This window comes from Camelus dromedarius, chromosome 28 (genome assembly GCF_036321535.1).
Source record: "Camelus dromedarius isolate mCamDro1 chromosome 28, mCamDro1.pat, whole genome shotgun sequence".
Classification (NCBI taxonomy): Eukaryota; Metazoa; Chordata; class Mammalia; order Artiodactyla; family Camelidae; genus Camelus; species Camelus dromedarius.
This window is the reverse complement of record NC_087463.1, coordinates 21,533,976-21,553,484: the sequence shown is the minus strand read 5'-3', so window position 1 is coordinate 21,553,484 and position 19,509 is coordinate 21,533,976. Positions and strand designations below refer to the sequence as shown.

The 19,509-nt window shown below is 35.9% G+C and overlaps 1 protein-coding gene across 2 annotated transcripts in view; it reads right to left on the bottom strand.

The window, feature by feature from the left end:
- The window catches only part of CCDC102B (coiled-coil domain containing 102B), a 187,257-nt gene that overhangs the window by 137,604 nt on the left and 30,144 nt on the right, over positions 1 to 19,509 (bottom strand). For both annotated transcript variants that reach the window (XM_031441764.2, XM_064480425.1), the window contains exons 2-4: positions 17,737 to 18,358; positions 16,217 to 16,434; positions 8,013 to 8,121 (exon numbers count right to left, since the gene is read on the bottom strand). In XM_031441764.2, coding sequence (XP_031297624.2) covers positions 8,013 to 8,121; positions 16,217 to 16,434; positions 17,737 to 18,342 — 933 coding nt within the window. In that variant the 5' untranslated portion in view covers positions 18,343 to 18,358. The remainder of the gene's footprint in view (positions 1 to 8,012; positions 8,122 to 16,216; positions 16,435 to 17,736; positions 18,359 to 19,509) is intronic.

Sequence of the window (19,509 nt, the reverse complement as noted above, 5' to 3'; positions counted from 1 at the left end):
AAGTATCAATTTAAGGTGCACAACAGAATAATGAGCTAAAAAAACACAGATAAGGAATAAGCACTCCTAACCAATTAAATCAAAATCTTAAAGAGAGACCTGGACATGTATATTTAACAAAAATTATTTTCAGTTGAATCTAATGGATTCTGTGAATTCAGTACAACTGCATTAAAAGATTATTTACTATTTTTAAAATAATATTCAGATGATCCATGTGAGAACTCTCATGAGATTTCATCAGCACCTCAGTTTGTATGTATTAGAAGATATTTCGTGTGAATATAGAATTATATCTTCCATTGGCTTTGATTGTAACCTCAGAACTATATTACAAAGGAAAATTGCCTCAAGTGACAATTACACATTCTAAAGTGCATTTCAAAGAATACTCTGTTCCAATATGTCATCTGTGCCTTTTCAGTTCTCCCATATGATCCTTGTTAAAACACCAGCTAAAGGAGCCTTCTGTCTTTATGATTTCCTAGCTCTCTTTAAAACTCCTGGTACTAATCAGGAAGCACCACAGCCCTGGAGAGGAGTCAGTGACACTCCGAGTCTCCACCACATCCATCTTCAGAGCAGCTAGACTCAGTTCCTTCCCCACAACTTGCTGCACTTGGAGCTGCTATCCTGGACACAATCCCAATGATGCCTCATTGAAATGCTGCTGTCTAGAGGGTGCTCAGTGATCTATGAAATAATCTAAGATAGGAACCCATTTCAGCAGGGGGTAATAATTAAATGAAAAGAGACTGAAAACCACACAAAACCCTGCACATAGACATTTATGGCAGCCTTATCCAAAACTACTAAAACTTAGAAGCAACCAAGATGTCCTTCAGCAGGTGACTGGATAAACATGTGGTACATCCTGGCAATGAGATATTCTTCAGAGCTAAAAAGAAATGAGCTTTCAAGCCATGAAAGGACATGAAGGAAAGCATATTACCAAATGAAAGAAGCCAGTCTTAAAAGGTTACATACTATATGATTCCAATTATATGACATTCTAGAAAAGTCAAATCTACGGAGATAATTGGAAAAAAAAAAATCACTGGCTGCCAAGCATTGGAGACAGAGAGGCACAAAAAATGATTAGGTGGAGCACACAGAATTTTTAGGACAGTAAAAACACTATATGATGCCATATCAGTGGAAATATATCATTATACAATTGTCTAAACCCACAGGATGTACAACAACAAGAGTGAATCTAAGGTAAATGGTGGACTTTGGGTGATCATGATGTGTCAGTGTAGGTTCATCACAGGTGAAAATGTATCATTCTGTTGAGTGATGTTGACAGTTGCGAAGGCTTGTGTGTGTGTGGTTAAGGGGGCATATTGGAAATCTCTGCCATAGAGAACAGCATAGGGGTTCCTCAAAAATTAAAAATATAAGTACCAAGTAATCCAGCAATCCCACTTCTGGGTATATAGCCCAAATATCTGAGATCAGGATCTTTAAGAGATATCTGTACCCTCACATTTATTGCAGCATTATTCAGCAGCAGTATTATTATGCAGTCAAGATATGGGAAACAACCCAAATGTCCATTGACAGGTGAATGAGTCAAGAAAATAAGGTATATCTATGCAATGGAATCTCATCTAGCCTTAAAGTAAGGAAATCCTGCCATTTGCAATAATGTGGATGAACCTAGAGGAACTTATGCTAAATGAAATAAGTCAGTAACAGAAGGACAAACACAACATGATACCACTTGCGTAAGGTATTTCTACAATCGTCAGATTCACAGAAGCAGAGGATAGAATGGTGGCTACCAGGGGCTAGGGGGAGGGCAAAACAGGGAACCATTTTTAAATGAATACAAAGTTTCTGTCATACAAGATGAGTAAGGTTTAGATATCTGTTGCACAGCATAGTCCTTGTAGCTATCAATATGGTATTGTGCACTTTAAAATACTTGGAACTCCCCCCAACCCCCAAAAATGCCACTACAAAGCCCCCAAAATCATGAACTCCTAACTCCAGAGTCCTTGTCTTTATATATTTGGAAGAAAAATAAAAGGGTTGTTTATTGAGTGAAAAAATGATACACAATGTATATGAAAAGAATGGACCATCTTAAATTGATCATTCCAGGTTTCTTATACCATAGAGAATTTTTTAAATGGTGTCCTGTACATTCCTATTCTACAGCGGGTTCTCTCCCTCAGGTGTGTACACTCAGCACCTTTGGTGTCAGTAGACGGCAGGGGTGAGGTGAGCAGAGTGCCTTGATCCAATCTCCTTTTCAACATGAAAACCCTCAGGCAACAAAACCTAATTCTGTCTACTGAAAGGAGGGTCCTTATCTCCAGAATGGTGTTAACTGAATATCTTTGTATAGGGATCTCTCATAGGAAACGATAAAACCAGAATCTTTGGATTTATGAGGCATGCATCACCAGAAAATGTCCTACAAAATGTCCTGGAATTATAAAATAAAGATGTTTCACAGACAGAACGTCCCCCACTACGTGGAGCCATCACCATTGTGTAACTCCCATGGAGACCTTATCTTTTATCTCTTTTCCACTTCCTTGTATCATCGTTTTCAAACTATTCATTTGATAGATTAAGTATCAGCTGACTCCTTTGTGCTATGTTTTACATTTTAAAACGGTGTTGCTTAAACTAAACAGGGGCTAAGCCATCCGACTTCAGCCGGTCTTTTTCTTTATCGTTTTATGTTTCAAAAAGGAAAGTGGACTCTGTAGCCTAATTTCCTTTCATAGTACTTACAAAAGCCTTAGAGTTAAGTAAGCCATCTCGGTGTTCTTAGCGTTACCTTGGCAATGTCTATAAATTACCCACTAGTAGTTCAATTAATTCTGACGTAGATAATTTAGTGCTTACATTATTCTTAATTACGTTTGTTTAAAAAGGTCTTGAAGGCACTTGTGTTAGCAGAGCGATGTCCCATATGCTTCATTGTTCTCCTACATTTATAGAATTCTAATGTGGGATTTTATCAGCCTCACTCTTTGGCCTGATAAGCTAATTTATGTCTTGCAAAGAACAAGCTGAACGGATTTTCAAGATGAATAGGATGTTAGGGGTGAAGTTCACTCCAGTGCCCTGGAAAATCTAAAATCCTCAGGGATGTGGAGCTGTGGCCCCATCAGGTGATAAAAGACAAGACTAGGATTTCAACGAGAGCCATAGCCATGATTCAGAAGTATAAGCATACAGAGCTAGAGACAAAAGCGCTGGTCATCACAAATTATAACCACGATTGTCACACTGCATAGAGGGAAATGGATAAAGCGGATGTGACCTGTTTCATCGTGAAGCTGACAGTTCAATGGGAAAGGCAAACTTAGCAAACACAAAAATAACTACCTGGTTGATAAGGTCTTTTGAAACCTTGTGCATTTCCTTGAGGGAAAATAGTAAAGGAAGCTTTTTTGGATTAAAACCATTCCTCTTTATAAAGTGAAGCTTAAATTGAGGTTAATGGCAAGATGTGACTGGTGGACGGGGGTGGAAGAGTTGCTGTGTGACTGCTGTAGACCGAAAAAAGCCAGCACGGACCAGAGGTATAATTCAGGGTTTCCAGGGAAACAGAAAATATAAACACAAACACACACACGTACGTATATGGAAATGAGTACTTGCCTGTGAGTTATAAGTGAAGCAGTGTGCACTACTCCCAAGCTGGACCCGTGTAAATCATCCCCACAGGACCCCCTATTCTTTCCTTTTTCTAATCTCTGGTCTGATGCAGAGTGTCCAGCTGCACGACCTCTGAGCTCTCAGGGGAAGCAGGGTCACTGGGAGAAGGAGAGGCTGTTCTCTGAGAAATCACGTGAGTCAAAAATAATTGTCAGCTGGGTCCTGTCTGCTGGAATTTGGGGCAGTGCATGTTAGAGCAGTTGGCATAGAAAGCGGGGCTTCATTATCAAGTGCCCACAGATTGTAAACATCCAGTGGTTTGGCTGGCTGGACCCGGATTTCCTTGGACTTCCAAATTACTAGGAAGACATCCATGCTCTACAGAAAAGTCACTGAAATGATATTATGATCTGATTTACATTTTTGAAACATCACCCTTGATACTTTGGGGTGGAAAAATGAATAGGTCTGCAGTGCTGAGCAAGAAACCTGGAAGGAGAGGAGATGGGATGGCTCCGTCTTGGGAAGGGAAGATGGGAGCTACGGTTTGGAGTCAGAATTGACAAGAGGCATTAATGGTTTTCATCATTTGTAGGGAGTATTTCCTTTAAGCCACACACACACACACACACAAAAGCAATATGACACCGCTTTTAACTAGCTTTGGGCTAACAACTCTACTAATATTCTACCATACACCTATTTTAAGTAAGTATCTTTAAGGACCCTCTCTTTACCTATGCAGAGTAGCTCCCATAGGACACAACCTTTTTTAAAGTGAAGGCAACTGTGTCGAATTTTAGCTACATGTAACTCTTAAGTCTAACCTTTTTCACCCAAATCAGAAAAGCGTTTGCGGTGTTTCAGGTAAGGCTTTCATGTCAGCTATTAGCACCATAAAGAGGCCCCATGAAGCCCGTGTCTCCATGTATATTTAATATAAATATTTATTTTAAAAAGACAGTAAATTTTAAACTACTAGGAACATTGTTATTATCACAAAAAGATAGAAGATTTCTTAATAAAATGCTTAAAAGGATATCAGGTACAAAACAAAAAGCACAACATATTCAAAGAAAGATTTAAGAGTTACATTTCATTTTTTAGCTTGAGACCAATTTAAAATGTTAGCAGTATTCTCCACATGTGATAAAAAGAATCTTTCATTATGTAAAGAATCAGTCATTTATTGTTAAAGCAAGGTATCATAATTACTTGTAATCGATATTACTTACCTGAATATTTGATTCTCTAGATCATGAGATTTCATAAAAATGATCATTACAGTGCACCTGGCATTCATAATCTAATTCCAAATCAATATTTACAAACTTGCAAAGGAAAGGCTGATTAAGTATTAAAATCCGCATGGGAACAGCGTTTTGAATATAACCATCTCTACTACTCATTGTCTTGGTTGAATTTTGAATACTTATTAGATTTTACAATTAAATTCTCATATTTACTCTTCTCTAAATGCCAGTGATTTAATATGAATGATTCCCCTCTAAAGAATACCAGACTTTCAAATACATTTTTAAAAATCCTGGTCTATTAAGCATATCTGTTGCTAATCTTTCCATCAGAGTTTTTAGCCAGGCATGTATTTGTTTGTAAGTTTCAGGCATCTAAAAGAAGAATTACACTGCACTCAAAGATTTTTGTAGATGAAAAACTACAGTGAAAGGAAAGGTCATTGATCAGAATTTTTGAGAAGCACAGAAAGAAAGAGAATTCACATGAAGTTCCAGAGGATTTATTATGACAATATTTTCTGATTGTCAACCCACTGGATGGGAATTTTGAATACTTCACACCTATAATTACTGTACAATGCCATTTCTAAATGTGCCATAAGATCCTTGTTCTCTTATAATCTATTCTAAAACAATTAAACAAAGCTATATTAAAAGTACATGTGACTAAGTATTTTTATTTATTGTTTAAAAAATTTAAAGCATTCCATAATATCTTATAAACATAGCTTGAATATATGTATCTACCATGTATCTTCTAGAAGGTTCTATGACTATCACAAATTCCTTTCTGGAAGTGGAAATAAATACTTTTAATAATATCACAGAAATAATTCAAGCAATGATTTTTTAAAAATTTCTGTTAAATTAACTTTCCATCATCTACAGTAAAAACTTTTTCTCACTCATTCTCACTTTTATTCATTGTTCAAAGTTGTAGTACATCTAACTGAAACATGCATTCAAAAGTTTAAATAATTGACTAAATTTCCCACAACAATTTTGAGGTTTTCTGTGTCCCCCAAACCCTATCCTTTTATCTAGTAAAAGGATCACATATGCATTAATATATATTCCTATATGGACATCAAAATATATACCTAATTTACACTGTAAAATGCTATGTTTGTTTTGTTTTTTATCATCTATAAAACTTTTTAAAGCAATTTAAAGTAGACATTTACCAATTTGAAACCCCAAAATATCATCTTTGAATAGAAAACATTTAAAAATATACATACCGATTTTTTAAAACCAACTCAAAAACCATGGCTTCCCGTTGCTTCGGAAATGTTAAATTGATGTTATCAAGTCTGCACTGCCCACTAGTGGCAAAAGACTGTAAATACATGATTTTAATTAAGATAAATTCTATCTTAAAAATTACTTTTCTTAGTGAGATTTAGAACCCGTTATATTGTAAAGAAAATACACATATAATCTAAGCATAACATCATTTTTGTGTTGGGAACTACTTTTCCTGTGTAACATTAATTTACTGTCAACGTTCACACCCAAAGACATCGTGTTCAGTATGGTACCTGTGAATATAAATACCATGAATCCATATGTAAGTGCAAATGTGTGTGCATACGCACGCATTATATATATACCAATGTGTGTTCACACACATTGGTATGTATATACCAACACTTCAAGCTGGAAACAAAAGCACTCTGACAATATAACATGAGTCCGTAAGTGAGAAATAAACTTATCTAGCTTGTTAGCTTTGTTTAATTTCCCCCTCATTGAGAAATGTTCCCAAACTAACCTTGAGTTTTTCTCACTGAAATCAACTTTCATTAATAAATGATTTTTAGGCAGGAAATATTTGTCTAAGAGCATTAGGAAAGTTCCCCCTCCTTTCAAGTCTCAGTGGTCCACAGAGTCGACACAGCTGACTAGTTCTGAACCCGTGGGTGATGGTTACTGTGCTCTTCGAACACTGCGATGCCTGCAGAGAGCCATCGGTAAGGCAAGTGCTGGCAACTAAGGTTCTTGAACACTTCCTCATGTGGTTTCAGCAAACTTGAGTCCATGACTCTACACTGTATCACTTGCTGGAAACAAACCTGAAGCAGCATTCGTATGGAACTTCATAAACCAAGATGCACACCACTTACCACTGTTTACACAACTGGTGGAAGAGAGTTTTAGGTTAAGGCACAACGACATGATGGATTTAGATACACAGCTTCTTTAGACAGCTGTCAGCATTCATACGGTTTGCACGTGTGCATACATGTGTGTTTACACATGTATGTGCGTATAGAGCACACACACAAACTAAACAACTCATTTGAGAGTGTTTAGCTTGCCATTATTTTTGCTCAGTAGTGTGCTTAGCTTTGCTTACCATTCTATCGCATAAACTAACCTAGCACAGTGCATTAGAGCACAGAAAACGCACAATTAATATGTTTAAATAATGAAGATTAATAAATCATTGACATGGAAAGTGCTCATGACAGCATTTTATCAATGAAAATGCAAAGGAAACATACAAAGTCTAGTGGCTGATCCTAAGTAACTATAATGCCAAAATGCAAAGAACCGAAATACACCTAAGATAAATGAGTACTTTCAGGATGCTCTATAAAAGAATGAGAAAAAGTTGTTTATCCTAGATGCTATGATATAATGACATGTTCTACTGTCTGTCCCCTCACATATGCCTGGAACGGACGGTTAATTGTGTCATGCGGTTGATTGTTGAAAATATGTGTTAATTTATATATAAAAAACAAGGATTTGCTGAATAGCATAGGAAACTATAGTCTATATCTTGCAATAGCCTATCATGGAAAGGAACCTGAAAAAAAAAATATATATATACACATACACATATATATGTATAAATGAACCACTTTGCTGTACACCTGAAACTAACACAATATTGTAAACCAAATATAGTTCAGTTTTTTAAAGTGTGTTATATAGAACAAGATTTCTTATGGCCTGAGTTTGACTGAGTCCACTATTGATATGTAACATCAAATATTCCTCTTATGGGGAGAATTCAATCTTTTAACCTCCTTTCCTCTTGTCTATTCAGCCCTCTGCGCACCAGGTCACACATCTGAACAGAGAAGCAGCTTTGTGCTTTCTCTGTGTCGCATGTCTCCGTACCTCCTTCACATCTGTTGTCTTTAATTCTTTCAGTTCTTCATACCTCCATTTCCACACAGACAAAGCCGACTCCAGGCGCTCGATTTCTTTTTCCAAAGATAAGCGCATCCTAAATTGAGAAATTAAAAGCAAAAGAGCCTTACAATTTAAAAATAATTTTAGGAATGCAATCAATTCTAGGTTTTTCTTTTTTTTAGTTCTTTTTTAGATTTTCTACTTTCCCAATTTTTGATATTTGCATATGATCATCATCCTGACAGAAAACTTTTTCCAGCTTACTAAAAATTACAAATATTAGAGTTGGTTTAATTTGCTATTCTGCTACTTGGCTTTACAGTAGCTTAAGCATATTTAATTCAGCTTTGCCAGTAGCAAAATAATGGGCTTTCTGCCTGATTTCTCGTGTATTATTCATGCATTTTTTTCAATGCCTCTTATTCCTATTGTTTCCTTACATAGGAGGATATTTATGTTTGCAATTTTAACATGGTTTTTATCCAACTTCACATTGTGACTGTATGTGAATGAAGAATCCTTTGATACAACAGAAAGACCAAGGAGCCCACCTAACAATTTAAGGAGTCAATCATTTATTGGAGATATAAAAACACTTTTTAAATATTTGCAATTTTGTTTGAAGAAAGCGATTCCACAGCGATCTTTATTTCAATTATTTAAAATAATTGAAATTAATTTTTCTATTTATAGAATAAGTGTCAGAACTAGGATTAAAATCTAGTCCTTTAATATCTCAATCATTGATTTTTTTTTCCCATGCCCACAAATCTATTACAGTGAGTCACTGAAAATAATTGCTCATTTCTGGTTGTTATGAGCATATATTGACCTTTGCAAATGGCCAGTCCTCATCTGTGTGGTAGACTAGCTTACTGTTAGAAAATACTCATTCTCTTTCCTCTACTTCCGTGGACAGAGCTGCTTTCCCCATCTGTGGATTTTAGGCTTTGACAACGCGACATTAGCCAACGTGACAGATTGCAGAAGTCTGAAAAGAACTTGTGTGGTGACGTGTCTCTTATGCCTCAGCCATTAGAGTGAAAACAGTTTCTCCCAGGAACTGCTGTCCCCAGATAAACATATGAAGCAGATCTGAGCCCAGCCTCGCCCAGGAGCCAAGCCCTGTGGAGGTCAGCCGACCGGACCTTCCCTGCAGCCACCTGGGCAAAGCACACGGTTGTCTTAAGCCACTGGATTTTTATTATTATTTTTTTAATGCAGCAAAAGATATCTGATATAGAAAACGATATTTAAAAGGGGATGCTGCAAGAACAAAAATGAAAGATACGTAGACTTAATTTAGAGACCAGATGGTGGACAGGGGCTGGAAAAACACAGTGATAAAATATAAGAAATTAGTAAAACAGTGATACATGTTAGTTAGTGGTGAAACACATGGTGAAATAGAAAATGTGCCTGACGTTACCAGTGAAATGCCAGTGGGTGCAACGTGGCCGAAGGCTTGAAAAGCATTTGTGCAGCTGCACTTACTTGCTTATATTTAGGCCATTACTATAAGAAGTACATACCCACGCTGGCCCATTGCTCCCCGGGGGAAGGAAAGAGCCCTGAATCATAACTGAGTTTCCCCTGCAGGACCTCGTTCAGAGTATCCAAACCTCAGAGGCTCACAGGCTTCAGCTCAATAAATTCTGATTGTTACATGTCTCTAAGAGTCTGTGGTTGTTAGTCACAGCCTTACTGTATTTATAATCAGCTGATACACACATGGATCTATTTCAATGATTACGTCACTAGAAAGATCTTAGGAACATACCCACCAGGCTAGAAGACACACCCAGAATCAAAATTGAATGCCATTTGCATATTTATAAGAAATATGAATCTTCTAGGTAGCAATTGTATGAAAGTAATTTAAAGTAGAATTAGGCTGCAAATATATTAGTTTAATCCAATTGACAGATAAGCAGCCCATTAAGGTGTTACATAATTATACTTGCATGAATCAAGCCATAAAATTGAAAGGGGATAAAAAAGAATTTGTTGTTACAGTTTAACTTCACGTCAAAAGACCTGGGTTACAAAAATTACCAGCACTGTTTATAGGACCAGAATTTGGAATCCCTTACTAACACAGCAAATGTATCAGAACTAACAAAGGAAAGGCTCAGTATAGAAGTCTAGGTTCTAGGAACACTCTTGTAGGAGTCCAAGCTCCAGGCTAACAACCGTGGCCAAAAATTCTGACAGAGAAACAAACTCAGCCAGCTGATGACATCCCAGCTGCTTCTCACGGTGTGACTTTTGTCCTGAGTGACTGTGTTTGGGATTTCAAGAATTAAAACATTAAATATAGAAACAGTGAAGAAATTGGATTAAGTACAGAAATAATGAACAGCCAAACACTAACATTTTGTGTTAAATATAGAAAGAATATGTAAAAGCTATTGTACATTAAAATACGGTTTATATTTGGCATTTGATTTTTAAAGTTTTGGATAATAAGGCATATTTGAATATTTAAAAGAAATTGAGTATTGACCTGAACTTGTAAATTCAGTTGAAAAATATAACAAAATTGTACTGTTTGGGACTTCATTAGTATGTTTAAGAGTCACCGTATTTATGATTTTGATTTATTAGAATAACATGAGCAGAACAAGATAATTTTTTTGTTAGTGATTGAAAATCTTAAAAAGGAAAAGGAATATGTTAAATTAATAAAATTATTTTATTAAAGGATATTAATCAACTACATTGTGTAATGAAGGAAACACTGATAAATCTTCTCAAAATTAATTTTTAGAATTATTATATTTCTAAATACACTAATATAAAAATATACTGGAAAATATGAGAAAAGTCTACATTTTAAAATTTACAAATTCAAAATGATGCATGTTGAGAAATCAGTGTCAAGTTTTTAACATTACACGCTAATAAACCAAATGATGTTAGCAAAAAAGCTGAGATTACCATAAAATGATTTATAATTACTGTAGGATAAATGCTGATCCTCAAAAATGTCATCAGAATTACTGGGGTAACTATTCCCTCAAGGGTTTTATAAGAAGTTCAAGAAAAAAATTTCAAACCATCTACTAAATTTTTAATTTTAGTTACATATAAATATAGATACACTCTAAAGGTATAATTATGTCTAGATTCCATCTAAACTTAGACTAAGTATTCAAAGCCAGTTCACAAAATAATAATAGAATTTTGCAAAGTATATTCAAGTGAAGAGATAATCAATTGTATTTATTGAAAGGAAAATTAGTAATATTTAAACTATAGCATTATTTATCTCTTTAAGCTCACATCTTAATAAAATAACATTGATTCGTTTACTAAAAGAAAATTATGCATTTTATTATTTAAAATGGTACAATTTAGTTAGACAGTGACAGAATGGTCAACTCATAAAAATGTATTTAATAGCAACATGATGCATGGATGTTTTTTCATACAGCTTTATAAAAAAGGTTTATGACTGTTTATGCAAGGAGTCATTAGGACATAAATATGCTGCACACTTCAATTTATGCAGCGGAGGGCACTCCTAAATCCTTAATTTTGGTCTAATAAATTTATTCTACATTTTAGAGAGATTTTCAAAATTCATTAATTATACAGTTAAGTTTATAACTGAAATTTAAACTATCACCATATTGTTTGAACTACAAGAAGGCAAACAAAATTTTACTCTAAAGGACATTGAATATTTTTTGCACAGTTTCTTTAAAAAAACAAAATTACTAAGACGAAGTTCAGAAAAAATAGAATATTTTAAAATGATGATATAAACTTTTAAAAAATTCTTGAAACATTATTATCTGGCAATAAATATTAATCATTTTGAACTGTGGGAAATTTCATTGTAAAATATCTAATCTTTATTTTCTTAAAGGTCTATTAATGTCAAATGCTTTTGCCAGACAAAAATAACTAATTTATAGTAACATCTAGATATTCATTTTTCTGTTAGTCCAAAACTTAGTTAGTATTAAATGATAACTAATAATTTTTTTACAAATATATTTTTAATTAGCAACATACTTGTCATTTTGCGATTTCACTCTCAACTATTTACAGCTACATCTTTCAGCAGTAAAGTCTTTCAATGTCTTTCATTTTCGGCATCCTTCAGCATTTTCAGCATCTTTCAGCAAATTTGCCAAAGCCATACATAGTTAATTTAATTAGAAAAGAGATGACTTTAAAGAATACTGTTAAGCTCGTAACAACCAAAAAAAAAAAAAAAAAAAAAACAGGTTTTGCACAGAAAAAGAAACAATTAACAAAACGAAGAAGCAACTTATGGAATGGAGGAATTATTTGCAAACCATATATCCAATAAGGAGTTAATATCCAATATATATGAGGAACTCACACAACTCAATAGCAAAATAAACAACCCAACTAAAGAATGGGCAAAGGACTTGAACAGACATTTTGGCTAACAAGTATATGAATAGGTGCTCAACCCCACTAGCCATCAAAAAATAGCAAATAAAAACTACAATGACCTCATACTTGTCAGAATGGCTGTTACAAAAAAGACAAGAGATAACATGTTGGTGAGATGAAAAGGTAGGAATATTAATTGGTACAACCATTCTGGAAAAAGGTATGGCAGTTTCTCAAAAAGTTAAAACCAGAACTATCATGTGATCTAGCAGCCCACTTCTAGGTATGACAGCCAAGGGCAATGAGCATCTCCATGTTCACTGAAGGTTTAGTCACAATAGCCAAGATGTGGAAAGAGTCCACTTGTCCTTCTGAAACTAAATGAAGAAAATGGAAAAAAAAAACTTTCAGTCATTAAAAAAAAGGAGGAAATCCTGCCATGTGAGACAACGTGGATGAGCTGGAGGACATCAAGCTAAGTGAGAAGCCAGCACAGAAAGACAAGTACTGTGTGACCTCACTTACATGCGGAAGCTTAATGGTGGATGCCATGGACTGGAGGTGGGGAAAGCGAGGAGACACTGGCCAAGGGGTGATGAGCGAACAGCATGGTGACTGTAGTTAGCAACACAGTACTGTATACTTGAGATTTGCTAAGAGGGTAGATCGTAAGTGTTTTTACAACACACACACACAAATACCTATATGAAGTATGTGTTAATTCCCTTGACTGTGCTGCCCATCTTTCACAACGTATGTGTGTATCAAAACATCACGTAGTACACCTTAAACATACACAAATTTTATCTGTCAATTAGATTTCAATAAAGCTAGAAAAATAAATAAGTACTGCAAATGATGTTTTTAAAATGGCAAAGATTTACCATCTACACCATTAGTAACAGTGAATAAAGTAGACCCAACTTTCTAGCCTTTAACCACGTTAAATCAAGTAAAATTAACCAGACTTGCATGCAATTTGTTCATTATGTTAACTGAGGTATGTATTATTTCTATCTTATGCAATCTATGAGTATTTTCAATTTGCTGTACCGTCCAAGATTTCAAAATTTCACTTCATTGAGAAAAAAAAAAGACACAACATTTAGTGAAGCGAAGTAATTGAAGCTTACTGCTCTAATACCGAAAACAAATTAAGAAAATAAAATTGAAAGAGAGGTTAAAGCTTAGATTAACTGACACAAAGCAAACATTTTCTAAGGGATGTGAGTATCATCTGTAGTTTAATTTTAGAACTAATTCGAAATGTTGAAAGAGTACATCAAATCAGTTTACCTCACCGTCCTCCTTCAGATCTGATCTGGCCAAAATTCCTCTTCCTAAATGTTTAGGTACACCTGGCTCTATAAGAGGATCAGTTTTCACACCCCCACATCAAATTTTCTACCTGGGAAGTCTTCTTTTTTTTTTTTTAAGAGATAAGGAGTACACACATTCTCCACACATGAGCAGTTTCCAGATACTGGGTAATTATTCACCACACTGAACACTACTCAGAGTATAAACCACAGATAAACGTTAGTGTTTTCGATGAGGGGGCTGGTGGAAATGATTCTCTGAGTTCTCAAGGTTGATTCATGTGCTCTAGTCAAGAGAAGTTTCCCACTAGCTGGGAACAGAGGGAAAATTACATTCACATCTTCTCAGCTCCAGCCACCCACTTGCGGAGATTCCAGGGGGAAGAATTGGAAAGATTAGACAGATTTATAGAAGCAGCCCATACTGTATCCTTGGGAAACATCCTCTTGTGATAGAAAAGAGGCTTTCCAACCGCCTCCTGTGGGTTGCAGGCTGATGTTAATTCATGGACACGTCACACCCGTGGGACTGTTTCCTAAAGAGCGAGAAAGCGAAGTGGAAACAAAGGGCCCGTTTCCCTCTTATTCTCAGCCCATCTATGGTTTATGCACTGAACTTGCTGAGAACTGGAGGAGTTACTTACTATGTGAATTGTTCATTTATTCCAAGGAAGTCAAATACACATGTCTGTGTCCATGTATATGAGTCAGAATGTAAAGATACATGTGTGTATCATTAAAACTGGCTCCTTGGGGAGTTTACCCATAGGAAATAGCATTTTCACCTTGCTCCGATTACGTTATGTCAGTGTTGTGAAGAGTGGGCTGGAGAGAAGTCTGTAACTCCTAAAAAGTTAAATCCTTCAAGAAATGAAACCCAGAGGTTAGAACTTGACTGAGACCTGTAGTTCCAGATAAAATTAAGTGTTAATATGGGTACAGGCATAAAATTGAATATGTTTTTGTTCTCTTTTCTACTAATGGTGATTGCCTCTTTTAGGAAATTTACATTGATGGCAGAATAATAAATATTTATTGTATACCACAGACGCTTGTGTTACCACAGCCTGTTCACATGATGAAGCAGAGACGAAGAATCTGAAAAAGGAAATTAGTGGCATGAATAAATTTCAGGGGGACTAGTGAGAGACTTCTGGCTAACAGAAGAGAATTGGCAGATAAAGAGCTTACATTGGGAAAGGCTTGTGTGCATACCATCACTATTTCAATCCACTGGAAAGCTGAAGCCATTATATAATATATAATTATATTCATGCTTTGTGATAGATATCCATCACTCCCAGTTTTTTTATTCTGCCCCTTAGAAGCCTTATAAATAAGGAAATGGACAAATAATGATTTTCAGATTTGAGGATCATATTTTGAAGGACATCAAATATTCTACACAATGCCGATAATTTTCTAGGGAATCATGAAGGAACAACAACAACAAAATAACATAATAAGTAATTCATATTAGTGGCCACTTTCCCAGACATTGTTTGTGTTTGATCCTCATGAGAATTCAGTGAAGCAGGCCAAGTGATGCTATGGGACTTCTGAAGCAAGGTCATTAAAATACCATATATTTCTCTCTGTGCTCTTAAGATGTTCACTTTTAGCCAAACCATGATGCTGTGAGGAAGCCAAGTGGCCACACAAATAGGCTACATGCAGAGGTTCTGACTGAGACCCCAGATGAGAAACAAGATGAACTGCCAGACACGGGAGTAAGATGGGAGTCAGATGATAACGGCCTCCCACCTGAAGTCATGCCCAGCCTTGAGCCATCCCAGATGAAGCCACGTGTAGCCAGAGATGAACTGCCCGCTCAAACACACACTCAAGATTCATGAGCGGAATACATGGTGACTGCTTCAGTAAAAGCATTGTTTGGGAAACTTTGTTATAAAACAATAGATAATTGGAAAACAGTCATCACTATCCGTATTTTCACACAGTTGACAATAGTACACTTTTGGCCAAACCACTATCATAGCTAGAATATGTTAGAACTAAGATGAATATCCAGGTGATTTAATCTCAAGTCTAGTTCACCTTCCTCTATAACACAAATGGTCTATGAATAAAGCATCTTTTTTTGCAATTAATACATTGCAAAATTGTGAGCTGTCCTTTATGAATATTAACATATCTACTCATTTTTATTGACTCACTGAAATCTACTAATGCTGTAAAAGTTAGATAATACACAGGCTATTGAAACACATACATTAATATTTCAAACATAATAAAGGTGAAGCTACCAAAGATGATGAGAACAATGTAATGATAAAAGAATGATTAAACACTAGGTATTATAAGTTACTTTTTAAAATTAAAAAAGTGAATATAAATTTCAAACTCATTTTTAAATATTAGTACTTAATGACTAACTATAGGTGAAATACATTATCAAAGGTCCAGTTTACTAGACTTAACAGTTTCAAGTCTGAAAGTCAGACTTAGTTACAGAAGACAATGATTAGTGCTTACTCTCTTTCTTTCCATAAGATTTGTTGGAACTCATCCAGGTGCACCTGCAAAGCCGAAATTTCAGACACTCTATTCTCCAGAGGCAGATTTATTGCTTGCAGTCTTAATCCAGGTCTCATTGCACAATTTTCAGAACCACCATTCTTGAATAAATCAGGACAATCTAGATTGAGTTTCATCTCATTTAATCTTAGTGGGTCAATAACTGAAACTTCTTCCTGAAAGACAAAAAATACAAAACAAGTTTGTTGAATTTAAAAATCTAATGTAGAAAAGTCATGAAGAAAACATATTTTTGGCAGAAAATTAAATGTAATGATTTGGAATCAAATTCATATTTTCATTTATTTATCGTTCTCGAATAGTGTTGTATGACCCAACTTTAACTTATATTCTTCAGGCTCTTTTTTCCTTTCTATGTTCTACTTTATTGTAATAAAATACAGCTCCCTGCAGCCTTTTAAAATTTTTCATTTACAATGGAATCTATGTTATAACTACCATAAATCCCTTACATCACGGAAAGGCTTAACATTTTAGATGGAATTATATAAGAGCAAGATACCGATTTTATGTTTTTACAGATGGAATTAAATAGAAAGGGGTAAAAATATAAACTAATTTAAAGAGATAACATGAATTCCTAAATTTTGCAAAGTATATTTCATGAGTTGTTAATAGTATTTACAAGATTTTAAAAAAATATATGGCGGATGTTTCATCAACAGATAAACGTACAAACTGCTAGATTAAAGTTTTAAAAATTCTATCGTGTACAAAACTCTCTGAAACTTCAAGATTCAAAGTATACCAAGAAAATCCAGGAGTGGATGGTGTGAAGTGTTCCCTAGATGCATTTGCCTATGGTATGCATTTGCCTATGGTACCCATTTTACAGGAATTCATTGTGAAGCCAGAGTCCCAACCCTTGGGAGATGTTTAAACTACTGTATGGATAATTTATTAACAGTAGCTTACTACGATAAACAGAGAGAAATCTCTTTAAACATTTTCTTCTAACATAAAAAAAAAATACAGGGTTAATTTTGGCTAAAATATTAGTGATATCAGTAATATGGGCTGAATTCTGTCTCCCCTGAAACTTACACATTAAAGTCCTAACCTCCACCCTCCCCATCCCGTGCCTGGAAATGTCACAATATTTGGACATAGGGTCTTTAAAAAGTAATTAAGTTAAAATAAGATCATTAGGGTGGGCCTAGTGATGGTATCCTTGTAAGAAGAGGAGATTTGGATGGCGACATTCACAGAGAAAAGACGACGTGACAACACAGGGAGAAGACGGCCCTGCTGACACCTGGATCTCACACTTCTAGCCTCCAGAACTGTGAGAAAATACATGTCTGTGGCTGCCCAGCCCGTCCGTGGTACTTAGCTACCGCAGCCCAGACAGGCAAGCACAGCCAGCGCTGGATGGCTGTTTCCCTCCCCTCCCCGTTATCACGTGTGGCGTTCAAATACACACATAGTCCCTGGGTGCCTCTGGATTTTTTTCTGACCTTACTATTTGTGTTCTCCTTTGTAGGAAATTCTCTCTTTCCCAAACACTCTCTGATGGACTCACACATTTTGGGACCAATTTGAAATGGGTCTCTCTGTGCATACGCCACGTCTATGAAACTAGCAAGCTTCGGATCCTGGGAAACCCTTGCTTCCAACTCCTCCTTTTGATGTGATGGACTTTGCTGCTTTTTCAGGGCACTCAGTTCCTTCATGGCCAACTCTAATTTCATTCTGAGTTGTCTTCCTTCCTCTCTGGCGCTGTTCCTTTCAGCTCGAACTTTACTCCACTTTTCTCTCCAGTTGGCAGTGCAGTCTGACCACCACCGCATGGTCTTCTCCATCTGAGCCGCTCTGGCCTTGACCTCCTCCAGTTCCCGCAGACGGAGTTCTTCACAGAGATCCCAGTCGCTGGTGCTGCACCAGCGAGCACAGAATTTGTGAGCGGGATGAGATTGCAGCCCATAGAGTGGGAAACAGGAGCTACAGGTGTCCCTGGGGGATGAGGCAGGCGCTACCAGGTCACAAACTGGCTTAACTGATGTTGGCTGCATCTGGAAGATCTGTGTCTCCTCAATTAACCGATGAATGGAATCTAAATTCATATTTATCTTCTCAGGCCTAAGAAAAGACAGAGAACATAGTTACATCTGAATTTCCTCTGCAATTATAAGAGCAAGCCCTACATTTAAAAAAGAAAGCTGATGAAAACAATGCATCTTTTCAATATTGCATATTTTCCTTCCCACTGGAACTAACAAGGTAGAGCAATTTATGCATTTGCAACTAGATGCAAAGAATCAGAAATTGCTCATATTTAATTTTGCCAAACAAATACAAATAAATATATAAAGATGCAACTGGGGATAGCATATGACATGAATTATTCATTTTAACAAATATAGTTCTTCCCAGGTAAATATTTATTGCAACACATATTGTCCATTAACTACTCAATGGTCCCATTCCCCCTGCTAGCTGAAGCACAACTTGTTCAGGTGGAAGGCAGAATCTGTTGATCTCTGGGAGGATAAACCCCTATTCCCACCCCAGGGGCTAAATCGTGATTGTTCTAAATCTTCCTTGATTCCATTTAATTCACCATTTCCTTCCTCCCTCCATTTAATTCACCATTCACTGGTCTTAAAGCAGCATAGGACCTGGTTCTGGCTGACGACATGTGAGGGCAAGTCTACTAGAGAAGTTTCCCATCTAGCAAAATGTGAAAACTTCAGAATAAAAAAACCCTTTTTTCTCTGCTTTCCTCCTGCCCAAACAGAGACACGATTCCAGAAGAAGGCAAGTGCAACAGCCACCCTGTAATGTGAGAAGTGGTGAAACAGAAGGATGCAAAGAGTTTGAGGGCCTGGGTTCAATTTCCAGTACTGCCATTAAAAAAATAATTAAATAAACAAACCGAACTACCCCCTCCTTTCCCCTCAAAAAACAAAACTAGAAAAAACAACAAAACTAAAATAAGCACAAACGCAAACATTTTAAAACATGCATATTTATGTTTTCCAAGAGTCATTATTGAATTATAAATTGCATTTATCCCATCAGATAGAAATTATCTTTATCTTAAAGAATTAGCATGGAATTCACGTGATAAGCCCTGCTTTTTTCTTTTAGCTGACTCTTCATTCCTTATCTCTTTAACTTATTATTATTGCCAACAATTGTGGAAGCCATGTATCACTGTTTTAAATCAATGTGATGTTTTTCTTTAGTCTAGGTTTTCAGGAAAAATTATTTGAGAAAAAATAATGTTT